Genomic DNA, 20,313 nt, shown 5'->3' with positions numbered 1-20,313 from the left:
CAGGTCTTTCATGGAGTGCATCAATTGCCCTTTTGGTGACAGCGTTTAATTTATCTGACCTGCCAAGGTTAGCGTGTGCTGCTCTGTTAGTGCCCATCTCCAACCACACTGGGGCAGGTTAACAATTAAATTGTGATTAGTTGCCCAGAAGCACTGATAAGCAAAAAATCAGAGGGGGAGGAACTTTGGCTGCCTGCAACAAAGTGTCAGTTTTACTACCCTCAGAGTTATCACCCTCCCTAAGTGAAATCCTAATCAATCCCTTGTACCCCCTGCATGTGTGAACCTCCTGTAAGTGGGACGTAATGTTATCCATTGAGAGTCAGAATGTGTGCAGTGCAGGTGGTGCACAGGATTGTTGCGCAGAGCAGCTGTTGTGGGTTCAACAGTTGTTTTTCTTCTTTCCTGATTATTTAGTTGCATTTTTTGAATAACCTTGAGTGGGGAATGGTTGCTTGCTCAATCCCATGCCCTTGCTTACACTTCCACGTGTAGCCTCTCTTTGGAGTGCTCATAACATCATGGACACCTTGTTTTATGTTGTCAGTGGTATAATGTGAGTTAAAAAGGCTTATGTTTCTGTAGAGCTTTGGGTCAGTATAAACTGGTCCTCTTGGCCACCTTTCTTTTATGGAGGAAGAGTTGGCTGCAGCATCTGGCTTGCAGCAGCACTGTATACTTGTCTAAAATACAAATGTTGCTAGCTCTCTGCCTGAATATTTGGGAAATTAAGTCCTGCCCTGCTGCATATGCATGACTGCGTTTGATGAAGTCATTGCTGGCAAGATGTAATTCATAATTATGATAAATGATGCATAATGCTCATACTGTGAACTGCAAAGTTTTGTCCGCTGCAGCTTACCTGACTGCTTAGAAATCCCTTCAGTTAGAGTGCACAAAGATCAGAAACAGCCTTCAGGAATTGGCTGTTTGTGTCCTGTTGAAAATTGGTCTGTGTGAAGTCTGAGGAACTTGCTTCTGTTCCCCAGATTTTCTCATGATGTGGAAGAGCAGGAGCTGGCTTGCAGGACAGGAGATGGCTTGGTGATACAGCAAATTAGAAGGAAGTCTGGGTGGGCAGCGTTCTGTGTCCTTGAGGAAAATCCTTAGGGATACTCAGCCTTCTGGTAAACAAATGGAGACACGTTCTTTTTCTTCCTTCTTTATTAGTGGACAACCTGACTTTCTAGACTCTGGGTCTTGTGTGTTCTACAATAAGAAAATACTTTTTGTACCTATCAGAGGTGTGTACTCGCATCTTGTGAGTAGAAAATAGCATGCATGAAGATGCAGATATTTGGTTTTTTTCACATGCACTGGATTACCTTCTTTCCTGGTCATTGCTATCAGCATGTGGAAATCATGTTTACAGAGCACCCCTGAATCAATTATCCTAGCTGGATAGTTTAAAATGGATGCCAACATAGCCGTGGGTATTTGTAGCTGTAATGGCTGAGGTCAGGTCTCTGGAGGCTGAGGGTGTGAATTTGACCCTGCCTTCCAAGCACTGTTTCCACACCTCGTGGCTATGCAAGTGTTCTGTTGTGGTGGAGAGGAGCCCTGACCCACTGCAGAGTATCAACCCTCGCTGGTGCAGGTGGATACTAGCACCCCCTGGAACAGCTCTAGTCGCACACTAAGCCGTACCAGTTTCCTTTCAATAAATGTTTTTCCCCTTCTGTTTTGTCTTTTAGTGTCAAGATGGTGCTGATGTGGACCAGTGGGGACACTTTCAAGACTGTTTACTTCATCTTGAATCAGGCCCCGTTACAGTTCTCCATCTGTGGACTCCTGCAGGTTTTTGTGGACATGGCCATCCTGCTACAGGTTTACCTGTACAGCTCCTACCCTCAGAAGCCCACATCCCACACCACACACCCTGCCAGCACCAAGGCTCTGTGAGACGTGCAGCAGGGTGGGCTGCAGGCCCATGGATGGCACTTGAGAGTCAGCCACATACCTTCTTTTCCACTTCTAAGTACTTCTGCATTGCTGAGTTGAAGCAGAAATGAGAAGAGAATTGAAAATCTGGCTGCGCTTCCAGCTCTGGAGGTTTTATTTGAAATATCTTGCTCTCTCTGTTCTCAGACTTTGCTGTACAGAACTGTTTCCTGGTGGGAGGGGGGCACTATTTTTGCATATGTACCTATGAGCCTTATCAGTTCACATATGTTTGTATATTAATCACAAGGGCTAGGTGTTTTGTTTATAATGCTATTTAAAAAATGTTACCCCACAGAAGTTACAGGATATTTTGCCTGAACCCGTCACCTATTTATATAGTATAAAGTCTGTATACTGGTAGGAAGGTTGTGGCATATATTAGCATTCATTATCTCCACGATGTAGGAAGAAGTGTTGAAGAGCAAATGCAGCAGCTTTCTGTTTTTTTTTTTATTGAAGCAGGGTGTCGAGTAAGCAGAGAGGGGTAAGGAGAGAGGCACTGCAGAGAGGTGAGCAGCTGAGAACAAAGCTGTTGCATGCAGATCAGCATGCATTAAAGTGAGTGGTAGACACTGATGCCTGCTCAGTGTGGCAGACAGATACATGGGGGTGAGGAATGGGGTCTGCATGTGGGTGATGCTGCACCACACGTAAAGCAGGCACGGCCAGTCGAGTGGTGAGCCATCAGGAGATGCGAACAGGAGATTGCAGGAGGGGCTGTAACTCAGTTCTGCGTTGATGCAGCAAGATTTGCAGACAGGCCATGCCGTGCTCACAGTGCAGCACTGTCACAAACGCAGAGGCCAGTACTCGTGCATTGCCAGTATTGCTAGGAGGTAGCTCTAGTTGGCAAATGGGAGCCACCGAGTGTCTCCGCTTTCATTGCCTCAGAGCAGGCAGTGACAAAGTCTGAAAGAGTCCTATTCCTATGATCTCTAGTGGAATAGGACTAGTATCTGACCACTTGATTTGTGGAGACTGAAATTCACATTTGTGCTGCTTAGCACCAGTTTGTACGTTCAGTGTTCCTGGCACTGACCCATGGAAGGGGTCCGCATTTTCATTTTTCTGTTCTTAAGATCTTCCAATCTCTTAGCTTGGAGAACCCACAGTTAGAAAGAGGGACCGGGGCAGAGAGTTCATTTATAGTTCTTGTCTATGCTGGCTGTTTGCCAGCATAGGTCACCATGCCCTTTCTGAGCACTGCACGTGTCTGGAAGCTGTGGGTGGTGTGTGACCTGCAGGGAACTGTGGCCAAGCCCCTGCGCTTCTGCCTATTGCTGTAAGGAAACTGCTGTCATTGGTGTGAGGCAGCTGCAGTGAGACCCCAGCCCAGCTGAGGTTTGCCTTCCTCCCAGCGAGACCCCCTCCCTGCTGCTGGCAAGCCCTGGGTGAGTGCAGGCACGGCAAGAGGGAGGGGGCAGGTTCTTGACAATAGGTTTGTTTTTTTCTCTCCAAGATTAGTGTAAGAGCTTATGTTTTTTTATCGATGGCACCAAGTCTGAGATTTAATACCTTCAGTGTATAAATTAGGTACTTTCCCTACACTGTTTTATGTGAGACTCATGACCAGAGTCTGGACTGTCTTCAGGGGTGGCAAGCCATCCTCTGGGGCAGCAGTTTGACGCTGGGTTGGAAATGCCCGTCGCGAGGCAGGGAGCAGTAGGCAGCCCTGCAGGCAGTGCCTCCTGGCAGAGCCCAGCCCGTCGCTCCCAGCTGCCCAGGCTGACGTCAGGGCTCCTGATGCGTGTGCCATCTTGGCATGGGCGCGCTGCTGGCAGAGAGCAGAGGTCGCGCTTGGAGGCTGAGCCACCCTTCCTTCAGTGGGGCGCTGTGGATGGGAGAGGAAAGGGGTCCCTCAGGAACCTGCTGTCCAACAGAAGTGGCTGAGCAGAGCTGTTCTGAGGGCTGGCCCAGCTGCTTTGCCTGGCTGCTGCCTCCGCGCTCCCTGTTTGACACCCTACTCTTCTAGGCCTGAAGTGACCTTACAGTGACAATGTACCCTGGCATGGCAGACTATGAATGTTTTGTTTCTCCTTGCCCTCCAATGTTCTGATTGCATTTAAAGAACAGCTTGGCTTTTGTCTTTTTTAATCAAAAACATAATTAGCAACTGGCATCTCCGATATGCTGCTTTAATGACGATTGTATTTCTACTGTATGCAAACGAACACTTTCCTGTGTGTTTTAATGGTCTGGGTTTTGGTTGTTGGTTTGTTTTTTTTATTAAATGATTAAAATTTTTGTATATCCTAGTCTTTTTTAATCTATGAAATGGGGATATCAGAAATACATTGGTATTAAGAAAAATGGTTCTGTATGTGATAGCTTCACTTGGGAGTGCATACTTTTTGGCCACCTCTTTGAATTTGAACTGTAGGTATTACTGATAAAAGAACTTGTTCTTTTCTTATGGGACTCCTCCCTGGGCAGAGTCCTGAGTCTGTCGTCAGTACCCAGACCGGTCTCATTCACAGCAGAGCTGCAAATACTGGAAGAGAAGCCAGTGAAAACGCATCTATCTTCTGTATATGGCATTGAATAAGGTAGGACTCTTGGCCAGGAACTCCTGAATATCACTTTGCAAGATACATTACAGACAGAATGTTACAGAACTTTGTTCTTTGTTGGCCGGGAAGTATCTGTATCAATGATCACCTCAGAGATTAAGAAATGAATTACTTTAAATACATCTCTTTGATTTTCACAGAGTTTGTTTGCTCTGTCAGTCGCAATGTTTTTTTAAAATAAAAGTTATCTATTACACATAAATTGCAGCGTTGTTTTGTTTAGATATAAAATGCGTGCTTCTTAACTGTTACTGTAATTTATCTTGCATAAAGCATCCATAGGAATTAATTGGCATGCCCTGTTCCCCCTGGTGGGTGAGCACAAGGCGTAGTTTGTCCTAGGTCATGGTACAAGACATGGATTCTGGATTTCTGCCCCAAGCTGTTCATACATTTTGAAGTGAATTTAGCCTCATGATCTTTTTATGTTACCTTCTCCTATGCCTGTAAAAACAAATTGCTAAGAGATGGTATATTTTGTGTAGCCTCAAAAAGTACTGTGCAAACTGTACAAGGAGATGGACTGTGGGACACAGTTGAGGTACGTGATTGTTCAGTCTCTACAAGGGAGATGAGGACAATGGGTGTAACCTCATGGCCGCGCAGTGCGTGGCTGCAGGTACTGTGGGGCTCCACTGGCTGCTCCAGAGGAGGAGAGGAGTTTGCTGCTGCTACCTATGGTGGATGATGAGGCTGGAGAATGGGAATGAGTGAGGAGGGAGGGCTGGTGCAAGGGAAGGAGGGCTAAGGAGAGGAGAGGAGGGAGACTGATTTTGTAGAAATCAGGGCAGTCTGGAGAGTGGAGAGGAGGGAGGTGGGAGAGACTGAGTATGCAGTAATAAGGGGTTGAAAGGAGATTGCTGTAAGGGAGAGTAAAGGTAGGCAAATCTGTGAAGTGCAAGTAAGGACGGAGGAAAATGAGTTGATGGGGAATTAAGTGTGAAAACTGCCTGCCCTGTTACGTTCTGTGTGCAATTGAGAGACTGGCCCAAGCCATTCCATCAACAGCTGAGGCTGCGTGCACTCACTTCTCAGTGTGTGCTCTGTCCCAGGCGATGCTGCTGTGACTCGCTGCTGCTCTGGCCCTCGCTGAAGGGAAGCCACTGGCCCTAGTGGAACGGTAGGAAGCCCCAGTGCTCACAGCTGCCTCTGGCACAGTGCTGAAGAAAGCCACAGGGCTCTTGTCCCACTGCCTACAGGCACCAGGCTTGCTGAGACCTGGGCACCACTCAGAGCCACAGCTCTGAAGTGTGGAGCATCAGTATTTCATTGTACATTTGGGTGTGTGGAGCTAGGTGCAAGTCAAAACACTTCAAAGGCAAAGCTCAGATTTGATGCTTTTCATTCACATTGGACAGTAAAGGAAAACTTGGCCTGGACATGCTGTTTTTTAAATTGTATTGTGAATTTGGAGGGAGGTGATCGTCCCCCTCTGCTCGGCTCTTGTGAGGCCCCATCTGCAGCGCTGCGTCCAGGCCTGGGGCCCCAGCACAGGAAGGACGTGGAGCTCTGGGAGCGGGTCCAGAGGAGGCACTGAGATGAGCAGAGGGCTGGAGCAGCTCTGTGTGAGGAAAGGCTGAGGGAACTGGGCTTGTTGAGCTTGGAGAAGAGAAGGCTGTGGGAGACCTCATGGTGGCCTTCCAGTGCTTGGAGGGAGCTTAGAAACAGGAGGGGGAACGGCTGTTTGTGAGGGTGGACAGTGATAGGACAAGGGGAATGGTTTTAAACTGAGGCAGGGGAGGTTTAGGTTGGATATTAGGAGGAAGTTTTTCCCCCAGAGGTGGTGAGGCACTGGCACAGGTTGCCAAGGAGGCTGTGGATGCCCCATCCCTGCAGGCATTGAAGGCCAGGCTGGATGTGGCTCTGGGCAGCCTGGGCTGCTGGTTGGTGACCTGCACACAGCAGGGGTTGGAGCTGGGTGAGCATGGAGCTCCTTTGCAACCCAGGCTGTTCTGTGACTCTTAGCTTAGGCCTAAGTTCCAAGGGTTGACAGCTTTAGTTTCGTTGGTGGTTTCAGTGACAGAATCAAAATATATTGGTAAATAATTGTGCAGTCTGAATACCTGTAACAACAGTTGTTAGATAGATTGATAAAACAAAATGTGAAGCACACCCAGAATCTGGACAGGTATCAGCACATACAGCCTTGTAGAGCAGCCAGGGCCCAAGCTGCATCTGCATCTGGAAACGTGCAGATGGGAAGCACAGGCTTGTGATTTCCCCATCTCTGTCCTTCCCCTTCTTTGGCCAGTAGAACCACACTGAATTTGTTTACCCACCAGCCTCTTCATCTGCCCCTTCCCTCTTCTGTGCCAATGCCTTGTACTCTTAAGGCTGTAGTTTGGAGGACCCTGATGCTGTGAGAGCAATAGGTATTCTGCCTCTGTAGGGCTACTGTGAGGCTGTCATAAACTCTGCTTATTCTGGCCCTGTATGACAGTGAAAAATAGTCATTTTTCTCAGTTAAGGTTGCTAGGAAGTGGGAGTTGGCGGTGATGTGCCATATGAGCAGCAGAAATTGTGCCACTCCAACACTGTCCCTTTTCAAGTCTGTAACTGCATCTTAAGTCTTTCAAATGATTATTGTTGGCAGCTGCCAGAATTCACAGAATCACAGAATTGCAAGGATTGAAAGGAACTTCTAGAGATCAAGTTCACCCCTCTGCTAAAACACAGGAAGGCATCCAGACGAGTCTGGACTATCTCCAGAGAAGGAGACTCTGCAGCCTCTCTGGGTGACCCGTTCCAATGCTCCGTCACCCTTACTGTAAAGAAGCTTTTCTGTATGTTTGTATAGAAGTTTCTGTGTTTTAGTTTCTGTTTTAGACCATTGCTCCTTGTCCTGTCACTGCACACCACTGAGAAGAGCTTGGCTCCCACCTCCCTTTTTAGATATTTATTAATGTTAACCAGATCCCCCCTCAATCGTTTTTCCCCCAGGCTGAACAGACCCAGTTTATTCAGCCTTTCCTCATGCTGGAGATACTCCCAGGCCCTTCATCACCCTTGTGGCCCTTTGCTGGACTTATTTTAGAAGATCCCTGTCTTTTTTGATCTGAGGAGCCCAGAACTGGACACGGTGTTCTAAATATGGCCTCACCAGGGCCGAGTAGAGGAGGAGGATCACCTCCCTCGACCTGCTGGCCACACTCTTTTTAATGCACTCCAGGATTCTACTGGCCCTCTTGGCCACCAGGGCACACTGCTGGCTCATGGCCGACCTGTTGTCTACAGGAGCACCCAGGTCCTTCTCTGCAGAGCTCCTCTCTAGGAAGTCATCTCCTTAACCTGTGCTGATGCATGCAGTTATTTCCCCAAGTGCAAGACCCTACGCTTGCTTTTGTTAAACATCATCTGGTTTCTAGCTGCCCAGCTCTCCAGCCTGTCCAGGTCTTGCTGAGTGGCAGCATAGCCTTCAGGTGTGTCAGCCAATCCTCCCTGCTTTGTATCATCAGCAAACTTGCTGAAGCTGGACTCCATCCCTTCATTCAGGTAGTTAATGAAGATGCTGAACAAGACCAGACTCAGCATCAGTGCCTGTGGAACATCACTAGTTACAGGCCTCCAACCTGACTGCTGCTGACAGCTCTGAGCTCTGCCAGTCAGCCAGTTCTTAATCTACCTCGCCATCCACTCATCTATCCTACACTTCTGAAGTTTCGTAACAAGGATCTTGTGGGAGAATTCGGATACTAAATAAAGCACCTTTGTGTAAGTATGCCTTTGCAATTTTGATCTGTCGTGACTTTGCGTTCTGCGTTTCCATTCTTCAGACTGCATTTTACCCAGTCCTATTGGCCAGCACACGTGTAGCATCGCAGCCTCTGATCTGGGAGCTCAGTCACAGCACTCCATCCTACAGGACCATCCTTTCTGTTCCCCATGTCCCACCCCACGAGTACCATCACCAAGCGCTGGCTTTGCTCCGATGTGCAGTGAGTCCAGGTGCTGTACTAGACAGAGGACACTGATTTTCTTTGATGCAAAAAGAATGTGCGACGCCATCAAGCACCACACTGTGCTTCACAAGGAACATGCAGCTACCTGGTGGCACTGGCATGCGTTCAGACAACAGCACAGCATTTATTTTGCTTAGAGATAAATGGCCTTCAACCATTTGTGTGCTGTGTCAAAGGAAAACCGACAGCCATGCACAAAGCCAACGGTTCTCCAGCTGCTGATCAAAATAGTGAGCATCACTCGTGGTAGCAGCCATGCTGGAAGAACTCACGGTCCTCTGCTTACCTTTTATGCCTAGCAATGTCGTGCATCAGAACTTCATATGGCTTCCAAAAATAACTTGTTTAAACGGTTCCTGGTTTATATTTGTTTCCTCATCTGTCATCGATAAAATGATACTTTATTAAAAGCCAGACCTGACTAACAGACATAATGCGTGGGTTCTGTCACTTTATTAAGACTCTGCGCATGCTGGAATTAATTATCTGCCTTTCAAAATTACAAAGAACTCACTATTGTAGGGCTGTATCAACTTCATGGAGCACAGCAATAATATGATGTGTCATCTTCCACAAAGCTGCTGAGATGCAGTTAGTGTCTCAGTGCAGGCTTTTTCATGCTGTAGGCTCAAAAAAGGCATTAATTAATGGTTATCTATTAGCACTGCCTGCGTGAAACTCTTCATTCTGCAAGGATATCTGCTCTAAGATGGCTCTTTTAAGAGTAAGATAATACTGCTGTTGATTCATGGCCCTCACCAGCCCAAGGAGATGCATTCTGCGCCCTACAAAAGGCTCCTTGATCACTGCATTCATGCCAGATGTGTGGCTTTGAACAGCACGTGATGTGCATGGAATGTAAAACGCCATGAAATGCCTTCAGATGTGTGTTTGCCTGCTGAATCTGTCAGGGCTCACCTGAAGATGGAGCATACAAATGCCCTCCCCATCACCATGTCATGCAATGACCACACACACTCTTCACTTTGATGTTGAGCATTTAGCCAGCCACAATGCTGTGTGTTGATGCCAAATCTTAATGCAAGAAATTCCTGTGTCAGGATTTAAAAAAATTAAAATCTGCAGTGAGTCACAGCAACGTAATTGCTGATATTGATTTGCCAGGAGTCTGAGTCAGCCCCAGCAGCATCCTGCATCCCCTGGCCCTTCTGCTGGCACGAGCAGATGAGATCCCTGTGGGCAGGTCACAGATGGCAGCCCTGTGCAGGCAGCTGTGTTTGGTTTGTTGGAGGGGACTGGGTCTGAATGTTGGGTGCACGCCTGTACACCACCTCCCACGTCACCTGAATCGTAAGCACCACCAGATGCGCTTGTTCGACAACAAAGGTTCCAATTTTTATTAAAATAAAGTGTAACGTTTATTTTGCCTTGCTCCATTCCTATAAGGAATGGCTCGGTACAGAAGCCTGCTAGTGTAGGGTAGGCGTTATAATATAAGCTGATAAAACCCAACAAAACCCACCTTTAATACATCTCTTGCTCCCCTCCTAGCAAGAGACAAACAGGAAGGTGACACCATGGTTGGTTCCTACAGCTCTGCTAACACCAACAGAGGTGTAGGCACAGGAGGCAACTGTGCTCCACCTCCCACTCCCTGAAAGTAGGAGTCCTCTGAAATGCACACAGTGTGCTGACATGCGTAGCTCAGCTGCACAGCTCCCATGAGCATGAAACTGCACACTAGGGTACCTCAGAACCCTCGGGAACGGCAGCAGTAAGCAAACATGGGGGTGCTACCGTATGATTCATTTTCCCTTTCAAGTGACTGCATTTTTTTTGGAAAATTGAGAGGAACAGCCAGAATAATAATTATGATTTTTAGACGAGAGGAATGTCTTTTTCTTAGTAGGAGAAAAGAACAGCTACTGCAGGTCTCAGGTGCTGCGCTGCAGCTCGGGCCGGAGCTCACTGGAGGAGTTACACTGACTTCTTGCAGCTTGGAGCAGCCCTGTTTGTACACGGCTGCAATCACTGACAGCACCGCCAGGGAAGATCATGCAGAGCTGGAAGCCACTGCTGACTTAATACTGCCCTCCCCTCCTTGGGCTGCATATATTTGAGGCTTATTCATCTGTTAAATACGTTTTTGAGATGGAAAGAATTAGAAGAAGGTGGAGAAATGTGATTTCTATTTGTTACATTCTACAGTGAGCAAAGAAAAAGAACCCAACAATTTCACATTCAGTGCCATAGTCAGGAAGATTGTCTATGTATAATTCTGTCACAGGGCTAAGATACAAAGCTTACTGTGGTAAATACGCGTATTTACTGAATAATGCACATTGAGCAGCAGCACGGGTTGGAGCTGGCGGCTGGCAGCCCAGACCATAGTGCTGATTTCTAAGACAGAGCAAACCAAGCCCCTTGGAAAGCTGAAGGGATCCTTCTGTCCTTCTCATCTCCTCATCCCTCTGGTTGTCTGAGCTTTGCGTTCCTCCGGTTCCGTGGCAGGGCTGCTGGAACAGACTTTCAGGGCACGGGGTGGTGGCACGCTCACTGCCCAGCAGCAGCACCCGGCCACACTGTGCCACTTCCTTATGGCCTCCCGGCTGGCTGCTCCCAGGGACTCACAAAAACAGGTGCTCAGGAGAAAAGAGCTTCCCTACAGTTAGCGATGGAGCAAAGCTGTACTTGATAGAGTTTCTAGGGACACTTTTCAGTAAGCCCCTAAGATTGAAAGTTGCTGTTAAGGGACAATCTCGTGTCTGTCTGTCCCTAATATATGCAGTCTGGGGGGTTCTGTTTGCAGATTGATCCTTCCCCTCACGTTCACTGCTTCTTGTGCTGCCAACTCACTTCTTTAGCTGTGGAGAGTCAACTTCTCTTGGCTTCCCGGTCCAGCACTGGCCGGCCACCCTCCCTGGCAGCATCTGGAGGGGACGCAGCAGTGAGCCACTGGGAACTGCCGCCACCTGTGAGTTTCATGCTTTCCTCCAGCTGGTGCATTTGCCTGCTTGCTGCTCGCTGCTGCTGCTCTTTCAGCTCACTGTAGGAACGGGAAAAGGTGTGGAAGATGGAAGTGACCGGGAAGGCCATCAATAAAATACCGCTCAAGATACTGCTCAGGGCTACCACCTGTCCGGGGATGCTACGAGGCACCATGTCCCCATAGCCAACGGTGGTCATGGAGATCACAGCCCACCAGTAGCTGGTAGGGATGCTTGTGAACTCTTGCTTGGCTCCCAGTTCGCTCTCAGCCAAATACACCAGCGGTGAGAAGAGGGCCATGGCAACGCAAAGGAAGAGCAGGAGGAGCCCGAACTCCCTGGTGCAGCGGCGCACAGTGAGCCCCAGAGTCTGCAGCCCCAGCGAGTGCCTGGCCAGTCTCATCACGTACAAGATGCGCAGCGCCCGCAGGAAGCGCAGCACCAGGCCCACTCGTTCCAGGTACTTGTTCCCTGCTCCCCCGCCGGGTTTGCTGCTGTTTTTTGTGGAAGCCACATCCACAATGAGAGAGATGTAGAAAGGCAAGATGGCCAGGATGTCGATGATGTTGAGCGGGGTTTTCAGGAAAGCACACTTGTCCTCTGCCTGGATGGACCGCAGGAGAAACTCAAATGAAAACCAAGCCACGCACACTGTCTCCAGCACAAAGATGTCATAGCACTTCTGTGAACATTCACCCTGGGGGGAAAAGGAGCACGAGAAACAAAATAGGAAAAAAATTAGTTAGAGAACAAACCAAAGAAACAGAAATGAAGTTCTTAAAAGTACCAATACCAGGATACAAATTGCTAGCTAGTAAGCTATAATCATCTCTACTAAGAGCAGTTGGAATTGATAACTGAAAAAACAGCAACCAGCCATGACTTTGGCTGCAGGACAGGTTAATGGAGGCTGCCATGAATTTGGTGTGATGGTTCAGCTGTCAGCCAGACAGCCTCCTGCTGAAAAGCTGGTGGCTCACACTTCATTTCCAAATTTTTTAATAATCTATCAATCAATAAATTGCATGCAAATGGCTCATAAACACCTACAGCATTTCTGTTGTGGTGCTCATAGAATATAGAATGTTTCTGAAACGATGGTGAGCAGTTCTTAGCCCACTAGCCCTAAAGTAAACAGCTTATACTGACAAATGCAGGTGTTTCTCGAAGAAAAAGAACTTGACAGACCATTTTTGATTATGAAACCTGTAACAAATAATAACAGAATCATAGAAGCATTTAAGTTGGAAAAGACTTCTCAGCTCATCCAGTCCAACCATTAACCTACCACTACACCACATCCTCAGCACCACCTCTACACATCTTTGCAATACTTCCAGAGATGGTGACTCAGCTGCTTCCCTGGACAACCTGTTCCAAAGCTTCACACCTCTTTCGGTGAAGAAGTTTTTTCCTAATATCCTCTGGTGCAACTTCAGGTCATTCCCTCTTGTGTTGCTGTCGCTGCTTGTGAGAAAAGACCAACCTCTGACTTGGTATGATGTCCTTTAAGGCTCTCCTGAGCCTTCTTTTCTCTAGAGCAAATAACCCCAAATCCCACAGCTGCTCCTCATTAAGACCTGCTCTCTACAGTCTTCTTTGGACCAAGATGACCTCTTCAAGCTTTCTGAGGTAGAAAAGTGTTGGAATAAAGTGCCACAAGCTCCGTTAGTGGAAAATAAACACAGCCCCAGTTCTTTTGTTACAAAGCCTGAAAGCAAGTTAGCTTTGGAGCATTTGAACAGTGATGATGGTGATGATGGCTGTTCTTTGATTGTTAATTCAGCAACGGAAATACTGTGGTAATTCTCTGCTACTTTGCTGCTAGTAACTCCCACCGAATAATAATCAGCTTCTCTAAATATATTTTTATGTGGACAATTATAGGGCCAGTACCATTTTCTCTGTAAACGCTCACATGAAAGTGTTAATGTGCTGGTGGCTTTGAGAGGAAGGGAAGTGTGTATTTATCTAAGGGATGTGTGTATTTATTTGGTGAACTAATCTGACTTGGAACAGTTGATGAACACTCTTGTGACCCTGCAGGAGTTCATGCACAGGAGTGGGTATGTAACTCCCAGTGAAGGCAGTGGGGATTAGATGCAAACATAAAACCTCATTCTGCCCGCTATGCTAAATTGCAGCAATGAAATCTTATTAAAGAGCAGTTAGGCTGCGTCAAGCTGTTCTCCAGTTCTCCACCAGACAATCCACGAATCTAGCAGAACTACAAACAGTTCTGCCTGCACACTGACCACAGGTGTCTTCTTTCTTGCTACACAGAGCTGAGGAAATTTTTACTGCACAGCAACACATCCTAATTTCAGTGCCTCTTAAGTGTTCATACACTGTTTTATCCTTGTTGTGAAACAGCAAAGGAGAGGTGGGACTTTCTTCACGAGATACAGCATTTCTCCCACTGTGGGGGTGTGACTGGATGCCTGCTTCCAGGACTGTCAGCAGAAATAGTGCCATCACAAAGGCATAACAGACTTGTTACCCCAAGACATATCCCAAAATGTTGAGGCTCTCTTCTCCGAGACAATGAATAGAGAGATGTCAATGTGAAAAGGAATCTTCAGAGCCTGCATGTACGGTCTTTGTAGTAAACACTATAAAGATTTACAAGCTAGAGGAAAGGGATGCCATCCAAAGGGACCTGGACAGGCTTATGAGATGGACCCATGCCAACCTCATGCAGTTCAACAAGGACAAGCACAAGGTCCTGCACCTGGATTGCGGCAATCCAGCGAACACAGACACAAGTTGGGTGGAGAACAGCTTGAGAGCAGCTCTGAGGAGGAGGTGGGGGTGTCGGCTGACATCTCAACATACACCAGCAATGTGTCCTTACAGTCCAGAAAGCCAACCGTATCCCGGGATGCATCAAGAGAAGTGTGACCAGCAGGTTGAGGGAGACGATTCTGCCCCTCTGCTCTGCTCTTGTGAGACCTCACCTGGAGAACTGTGTCCACTTCTAGGGCTCCCAACACAAGAAGGATGTCGAGTTGTTGGAGCAGGTCTAGAGAAGGGCCGCTAAGATGATCAGAGGGCTGGAGTGCCTCCCCTGCAGGGTCAGGCTGAAAGAGTTGCGGCTCTTCAGGATAAGAGAAGGCTTCAGAGGACCTTATAGCAGCCTTCTAGTACCCGAAGGGGGCATACAGGAAACTGGGGAGAGACTTTTTATGAGGGCATGTAGTGACAGGACAAGGGGAAATGGCTTTAAGTTGGAAAAGGGTGGATTTATTAGACTAGATAATTAGGAAGAAACTCTTTACTGTGAAGGTGGCGAGACACTGGGATGGGCTGCACAGACAGGTTGTGGATCCTCCCTCCCTGGAGGCACTCAAGGCCAGGCTGGATGGAGCTCTGAGCAACCTGGTCTAGAGGAGGTGTCCCTGCCTGTAGCAGGGGGTTGGAATTAGGTGAGCTTAAAGCTCCCTTCCAACCCAAACCTCTCTATGATTCCATGACTGTAGGGCTTTTTTAATTCCACTTTCTATTAGCATGATACACATTCCATTGTTTCCCAGGGGTCATGCTGTTATGGAAAGAAAAATTATTTGTCCCATTGAAAAAACTGCTGCCAAGATCTTAAGCATATTGCAGGCAGGAGAGAGAATCTTGTTGTACTCAAGTAGTAGCTCAGAGTTTTGAAGTTCCTCTCCAATTTTGATGGATGCAATGACTAGAATTTGTATCTGCCTCACTGAAAAAATCAAGAATCATAGAATTAGTTGATCCTAAGTACTTTTTTTTTACAAATCTAACATATGGGACAAATACTGCTCTTAGAGACTTCTCTGTCATCAATCGTAACTATGCTGCAAGTCATAACTATGCTTTGGCAGAGGGGTTGGACTCAATGATCTCTGGAGGCCCCTTCCAACCCCTACAATTCTGTGATTCTGTGGTAATTCTTTCTCATTAGATAAGGAACTCAGATGCTTTCATACTACTGCACAAATCTGGCTCTGTGGGCCAGAGCTAAAGCTTGCAATGTCAGTGGAAGGGCTTCACCTGTTCTGTGGTAACACATTATCAGGAAACCAGACACTGCTGTCTCGGAGCCCTGCTGCCTGGGGATCCCTTATCAGAATATGCTTGATCTCACACCTGAGGGCAATGTTTGCAGCTGAATCACAGCTCCTGATACCATCCTTGCACTTGCAGAAAAGGATCAAGCTTAGACTTTCTGAAGAAAACCCACAGAATAATATGGCTAGAGCAAAGCAGCAGAAGTGGCAAGAAGGAAAATCCGAAATGCACATCTACTTTCTCTGAAGGATACATCACTACCTGCACCACCAGGTACAGAGGCCAAAACGTAGCTTGCTTTAAGAGATCTAACTGGTGCTCTTGATTCTGACGTGTGCAGCCTACAGTTTTCTTGACATTCAACAATTAAGGTCAGAGAAGCCTATGTATAATTTAGGCATGGAATAGACCTACAAAGATGCAAAGATGTTTGATGGTTATTTCAGCATCTAACTGGCCCCCACAGTCTCCACTTTGTGCAGAAAGAAAGGCAACCCTCCAGAGTCCTTCTGTATGAGTTTTGGTGGGGGAGCAAACAGGAGTGAAAACTGTTCCTCATTAATGGAATAACAGTGGAGACATCTTACATAAGACTCTATCTGCCCTCCTACGTTGTGACACGTTTATCCTGGTCACAAACTACAACTTCGTTATCCTCCTGTAGTCACATCACAGACACAAGCACAGGAGCAGCCTGGCAAGCTTCACCAGTGGAGCACGAAAGGCTTGGCTGCATCTGAGGTCTGGATCATCCAGTACAGTAGAAGAAAACCAGTATCTTCACTCATCTCTGCAATAAAGAGCTGCAACATACTCCATCCAGAGCTGATGGTGGCCTATGGCTTTTTTCCACTCTCCCCACTTCCTGCAGCTGGCAGCAAACATTGTGGATGCTGTGACATTCAGTCGCAGCAGAGCGGAGCGATACTGCTCTGCCACAGAGATGATTTCAATCGATGGAACAATGCCCTCTTCTAGCTAATGTGCCATTATCTCCAGCAAATATCCAGCAAATATCATTTTCCCAATATCATTATTAACCTATTGCAATCTGAGCAGGGCAGGCTCTGTCTGATAGCTGTCCTGAGAATGAGAGGATCTCTGCAGGTCTTAGAAAGCAGACCTGTGTGTCAGTTAACTTGCCAGAGGCCTTTTTTTTTTAATTAAACATCTCCTTCCCTGGACTGTGCTTCAATTGCATCTAGGTATGACTCGAACCAACCTTCACATGAAATCACAAACAGTAACAGCAAAAACGCCTTTCATGCTTTTTGTGCTCTGCCACTTTTGCCTGAAGCTGCTTTTGCAGTTTTTTTCCCCTTCGATTACACCACTGAAAAAAACCTGATTTTCCTTTCCAGAACTCCTATCTATGTATTCAGGAGTCCAGCCACTCTGCTTAGGTTTTTGAGTTCTTTTCCCACTCAAGAAAACAAAATTAAAAAGTGAAGAAACACACACACGGGAAGAACAGAAACCAATAATTAATTAGTGATGGGGACACAGAAAGAACGAGTCTCCAGAGAACTGGATAGCGTTCTGCCCAAAACAAATCTGTGTCAAAACTGCATGTTCTCAAAAAAATGTCAAGTCATACCACGGCAATGAGCGTGCACATAAACCACAACATGCTGCTTTTTGCTTCTTCTGAGTGAAATTGCTTGCTCTCATTCCAACTGAGCAGATTTCTTTGCCTTGTCATCTGATATATTTTTTGGTTACACTTTCGTATCTAGCTTCATTAAAATGGGTCACAGAAAAAACTCATTTTCTTATAGTTTTTGTCCAGTTCTTTTCGTCTTTTAGATGTCTGAACAAGAAAACAAAAATCAACAACACACTGCAAGCACGGAAGATATTTCCATTACACCTTCCCCGCATTAAAAGACCAACAATTTTTTACACATGTGTACAATATGTAATTCAACTGTATTTTAGATTTTTGATTACAAAACCCTATGGTATAGTAAAAACGTATCTGCAGTTGCACAGATTTTGGCACCATATGCTCACGTCAATTCAGGACACACACACAGAAAAAGAAAGGTCTTAGTGGGTAATTCTGTGCAGTTCAATTAAAGTGCCTCTTTCACAAGGATTTACAGAAATTTGCTGTCAGAAAGCCAACCACAGTCTTTCTTCTGGGGACAAACTCTGTTTGCCAAAGGAACTACTGAGAAAATTACAAAAAGAAAAGCTGGTGTCACCAGAGTTCAAATCCAGCTGCACTCCTTGCTCTGCATGGTGATCATTGAAGCCTGTCTGCAGAAGTGCTGTGGTTTGGGTGCAGGGTCCCTTTCACTAGCACAGCCCTGGACTGTGCCTATGACAACTTCTGGACTTTGCTACATGACTTCTTGATCCTGGCTTCGTCCTCTGGTCTCTCCTGATAACATATGCTGACTTTTCTCTAGAATCTCCCATGCTGTGACACCATCTCCCCCGCTCTGATATGCACAGATGTCAAATGTCAGATGACCTCTCTCTATCTCAGTTCTTGTGTAGTTTTGAACACATTTTTGTAGGGTCAGCAGCTCCATAGTACCTTCATGGAAGAAGTCTCAGTCCCATTCTCTTTGCCCCTATAGAGAAGGATTTCTCTCCTTATCAAACATATATACTAAGAAAGAATGCCAAAATCATGGGAAAAGCTGCATCCAAATATCCTTACATAAGCTTTAAAATAATGGCATTTCTAAAAGGTTATTTGGATTCTCTCCTCCTTGCCTTTCGAGTCATGTTTTTTCAATGCTGCTCTGCGCGTGCCACATCAAACTGTTATTTAACAGAAACGTGGAACTTGAAGTTCTGATGTAACCAAGGTCTCAGCACGGGAGGGCAGCTTCACAAAGAGCTGCTGAGAAAGGCCCTTGTACACAGTGTGCCTGTGACCTGGCTGCAGTGCCACAAAGTGAGAGGCAGCCCCCAGCCCAGCACCTCACCGTGCTGCTGCCAAATGTGGGGGTGAAGCTGAAGTGCTTGTTTCACTGAATGCCTGCAGACAGAGGATGAATGCCCCTCTCCTCTCCACTCTCCCCAACACACTTCCAGCAATGCAGCAGTCCAATAGTTGGGGTGGCTGCCTGGCAGTAAGCAAGCCAGCTCTGCTCTGAAGCAGACAGTGTGGAAACCTGCCATGGGCTCTGCCACAGCCTGGCACTGCCGCACTGGGTCATGGTCCTCTCTTGTCCCAAGAATTATTCTGAAATGAAGACTCCTTTCCTGAGAAATGTTCCAGCAAAATCAGCATCGTTACCAGCTGCACACACACAAAGAAAACCCGAAGATTTCACTCATGCTGGCATTTTCTGATGAGAAAAAACTTGATGGAAAGTGACTTTCTGACCTAACTCTCCAGCCGATTTTCACAGTACGGATAAATGCCTGACTCACTAATTTACCTGCTGCTGAAGTGCTGGATGGGTGCAGTCTCTGCTCTAAGGCACTGGCATGCTTCTCTCCCCTGCTGACCAGCTGCAGACTCCACTGTTGTCACTTGGTACACTGGCCATTAAAGCTGGGGTCAGTCTGAACTTGCAGCTCGCCTGCTGTGAGCAGTTTTTGTACTCCTGGGATCAGATTCAGATGCTGCACAGTCTGTCCTCAAAGTTCTCTGGCTGTGAATTCAAAGTAACAGTTTCTGTTTGAGATGTCACCAAGGGGCCATGGAAGAGCTCTCTGCTTCCTGCTGTGGACACTTTGATTCGCAACCAAAGCTTAGCTTATGCTTCATCCAGCTGCTAGAAAAGGGAATGAAAGCCTTGCCTTTATAGGGGCGGGTTGTCAAGAGCAGCTTTTAGTGGTATCACTGATATGAGATAGCTCTTGTACAACTGCTCCCAGATAGCATTATGGATAAGGAGGAGAAGGGCAGGACCTATACTGACTTCAGACTTCTTCTCTGGATTTCTTTTGACCCCGATACGACACAGCCCCAAATCACTACTTTTCAAAACCTTTCAGCCTGTAACTTTTATTCTGCTGGTGAAGCTGCAAATAAACATGAAACACCAACAGGAATAAGGGAGATGCTGAAAGGTGTGGCAACTGCCAGAAAGTACTCAGGGTGTGCCAAAACCCAAAGCCAGACAAACCACTTTGTAAAATGTCATGTCGTGTTATTCAACTGGAGTCTGAATATAAAAGCTTGCTGAGATGTGCCTACCTCTGCGTGCCTCAGTGTCTCAAACCACTCCTCGTCCATGCAAGTATGCAGCCAAATGGCTTTGCCAAAAGAAAACTCAGAAGAGGTCCAGCGGGTGAACCGGAGGGAAGAGAATACCGTGTGCATGAGTTTATCCCTATGAGAAAGTAGTCGGTGACCACCCTTGCAGACCAAACACCTAAAAATAAATAGACAAACACAGGTGGCCTTCATGACCCAGGAGACTGCACAGGCCCCAGAAGCAAAGCAGTGCTGAGTTACTCTGCTCCATCCACAGGCAGCCTGCTGCTCTGGGCCACGGAGGTGCCTCAGCTTTCATGCTTCATCTTAGCAGCATTTACTGGCCATAAACCAGAACACGGGAAGTTCCATACTAATGCAACGAAGAGCTTCTTCACTGTCAGAGTGACAGAGCCCCGGAACAGGTTCACCAGAGAGCTGTGGAGTCACCTTCTCTGGAAATATTCAGGACCTGTCTGTACAATTACGTGTGAGACCTGCTATAAGGGAACCTGCTTTAGCAGGGAGTTGGACTTGCTAATCTTAGTCCCTTCCAAACCCTGTGGTACTGTGATCACAGCTCTAAACTGCACAACCGAAGTCAGTGCTGGAGGTTTCTAAGCAATAAGAGCCAAGAGACCCATTTAACCTTTTTCCCTGCCAATCTTGTAGTCCTCTTGAACATGGAT

General features: G+C 46.9%; 2 protein-coding genes across 6 annotated transcripts in view; one reads left to right on the top strand and one right to left on the bottom strand.

Annotated features, from left to right (window-relative positions):
• SLC66A2 (solute carrier family 66 member 2) overlaps positions 1–4,716 on the top strand; it is a 57,352-nt gene extending 52,636 nt beyond the window's left edge. For all 3 annotated transcript variants that reach the window (XM_042834241.1, XM_042834232.1, XM_042834250.1), the window contains one exon: positions 1,695–4,716. In XM_042834241.1, the coding sequence (XP_042690175.1) occupies positions 1,695–1,902 (208 nt within the window). In that variant the 3' untranslated portion in view covers positions 1,903–4,716. The remainder of the gene's footprint in view (positions 1–1,694) is intronic.
• Positions 4,717–9,855: 5,139 nt separating this feature from the next.
• The window catches only part of KCNG2 (potassium voltage-gated channel modifier subfamily G member 2), a 55,818-nt gene continuing 45,360 nt past the window's right edge, over positions 9,856–20,313 (bottom strand). For all 3 annotated transcript variants that reach the window (XM_042839875.1, XM_042839876.1, XM_042839877.1), the window contains exon 3: positions 9,856–12,118. In XM_042839875.1, the coding sequence (XP_042695809.1) occupies positions 11,309–12,118 (810 nt within the window). In that variant the 3' untranslated portion in view covers positions 9,856–11,308. The remainder of the gene's footprint in view (positions 12,119–20,313) is intronic.

The sequence above is a fragment of the Centrocercus urophasianus genome, unplaced genomic scaffold (genome assembly GCF_019232065.1).
Source record: "Centrocercus urophasianus isolate 14NV4802_14NV808 unplaced genomic scaffold, USGS_Curo_1.0 seq_11, whole genome shotgun sequence".
Taxonomy (NCBI): Eukaryota; Metazoa; Chordata; class Aves; order Galliformes; family Phasianidae; genus Centrocercus; species Centrocercus urophasianus.
This window is presented reverse-complemented; position numbering and strand designations above follow the sequence as displayed.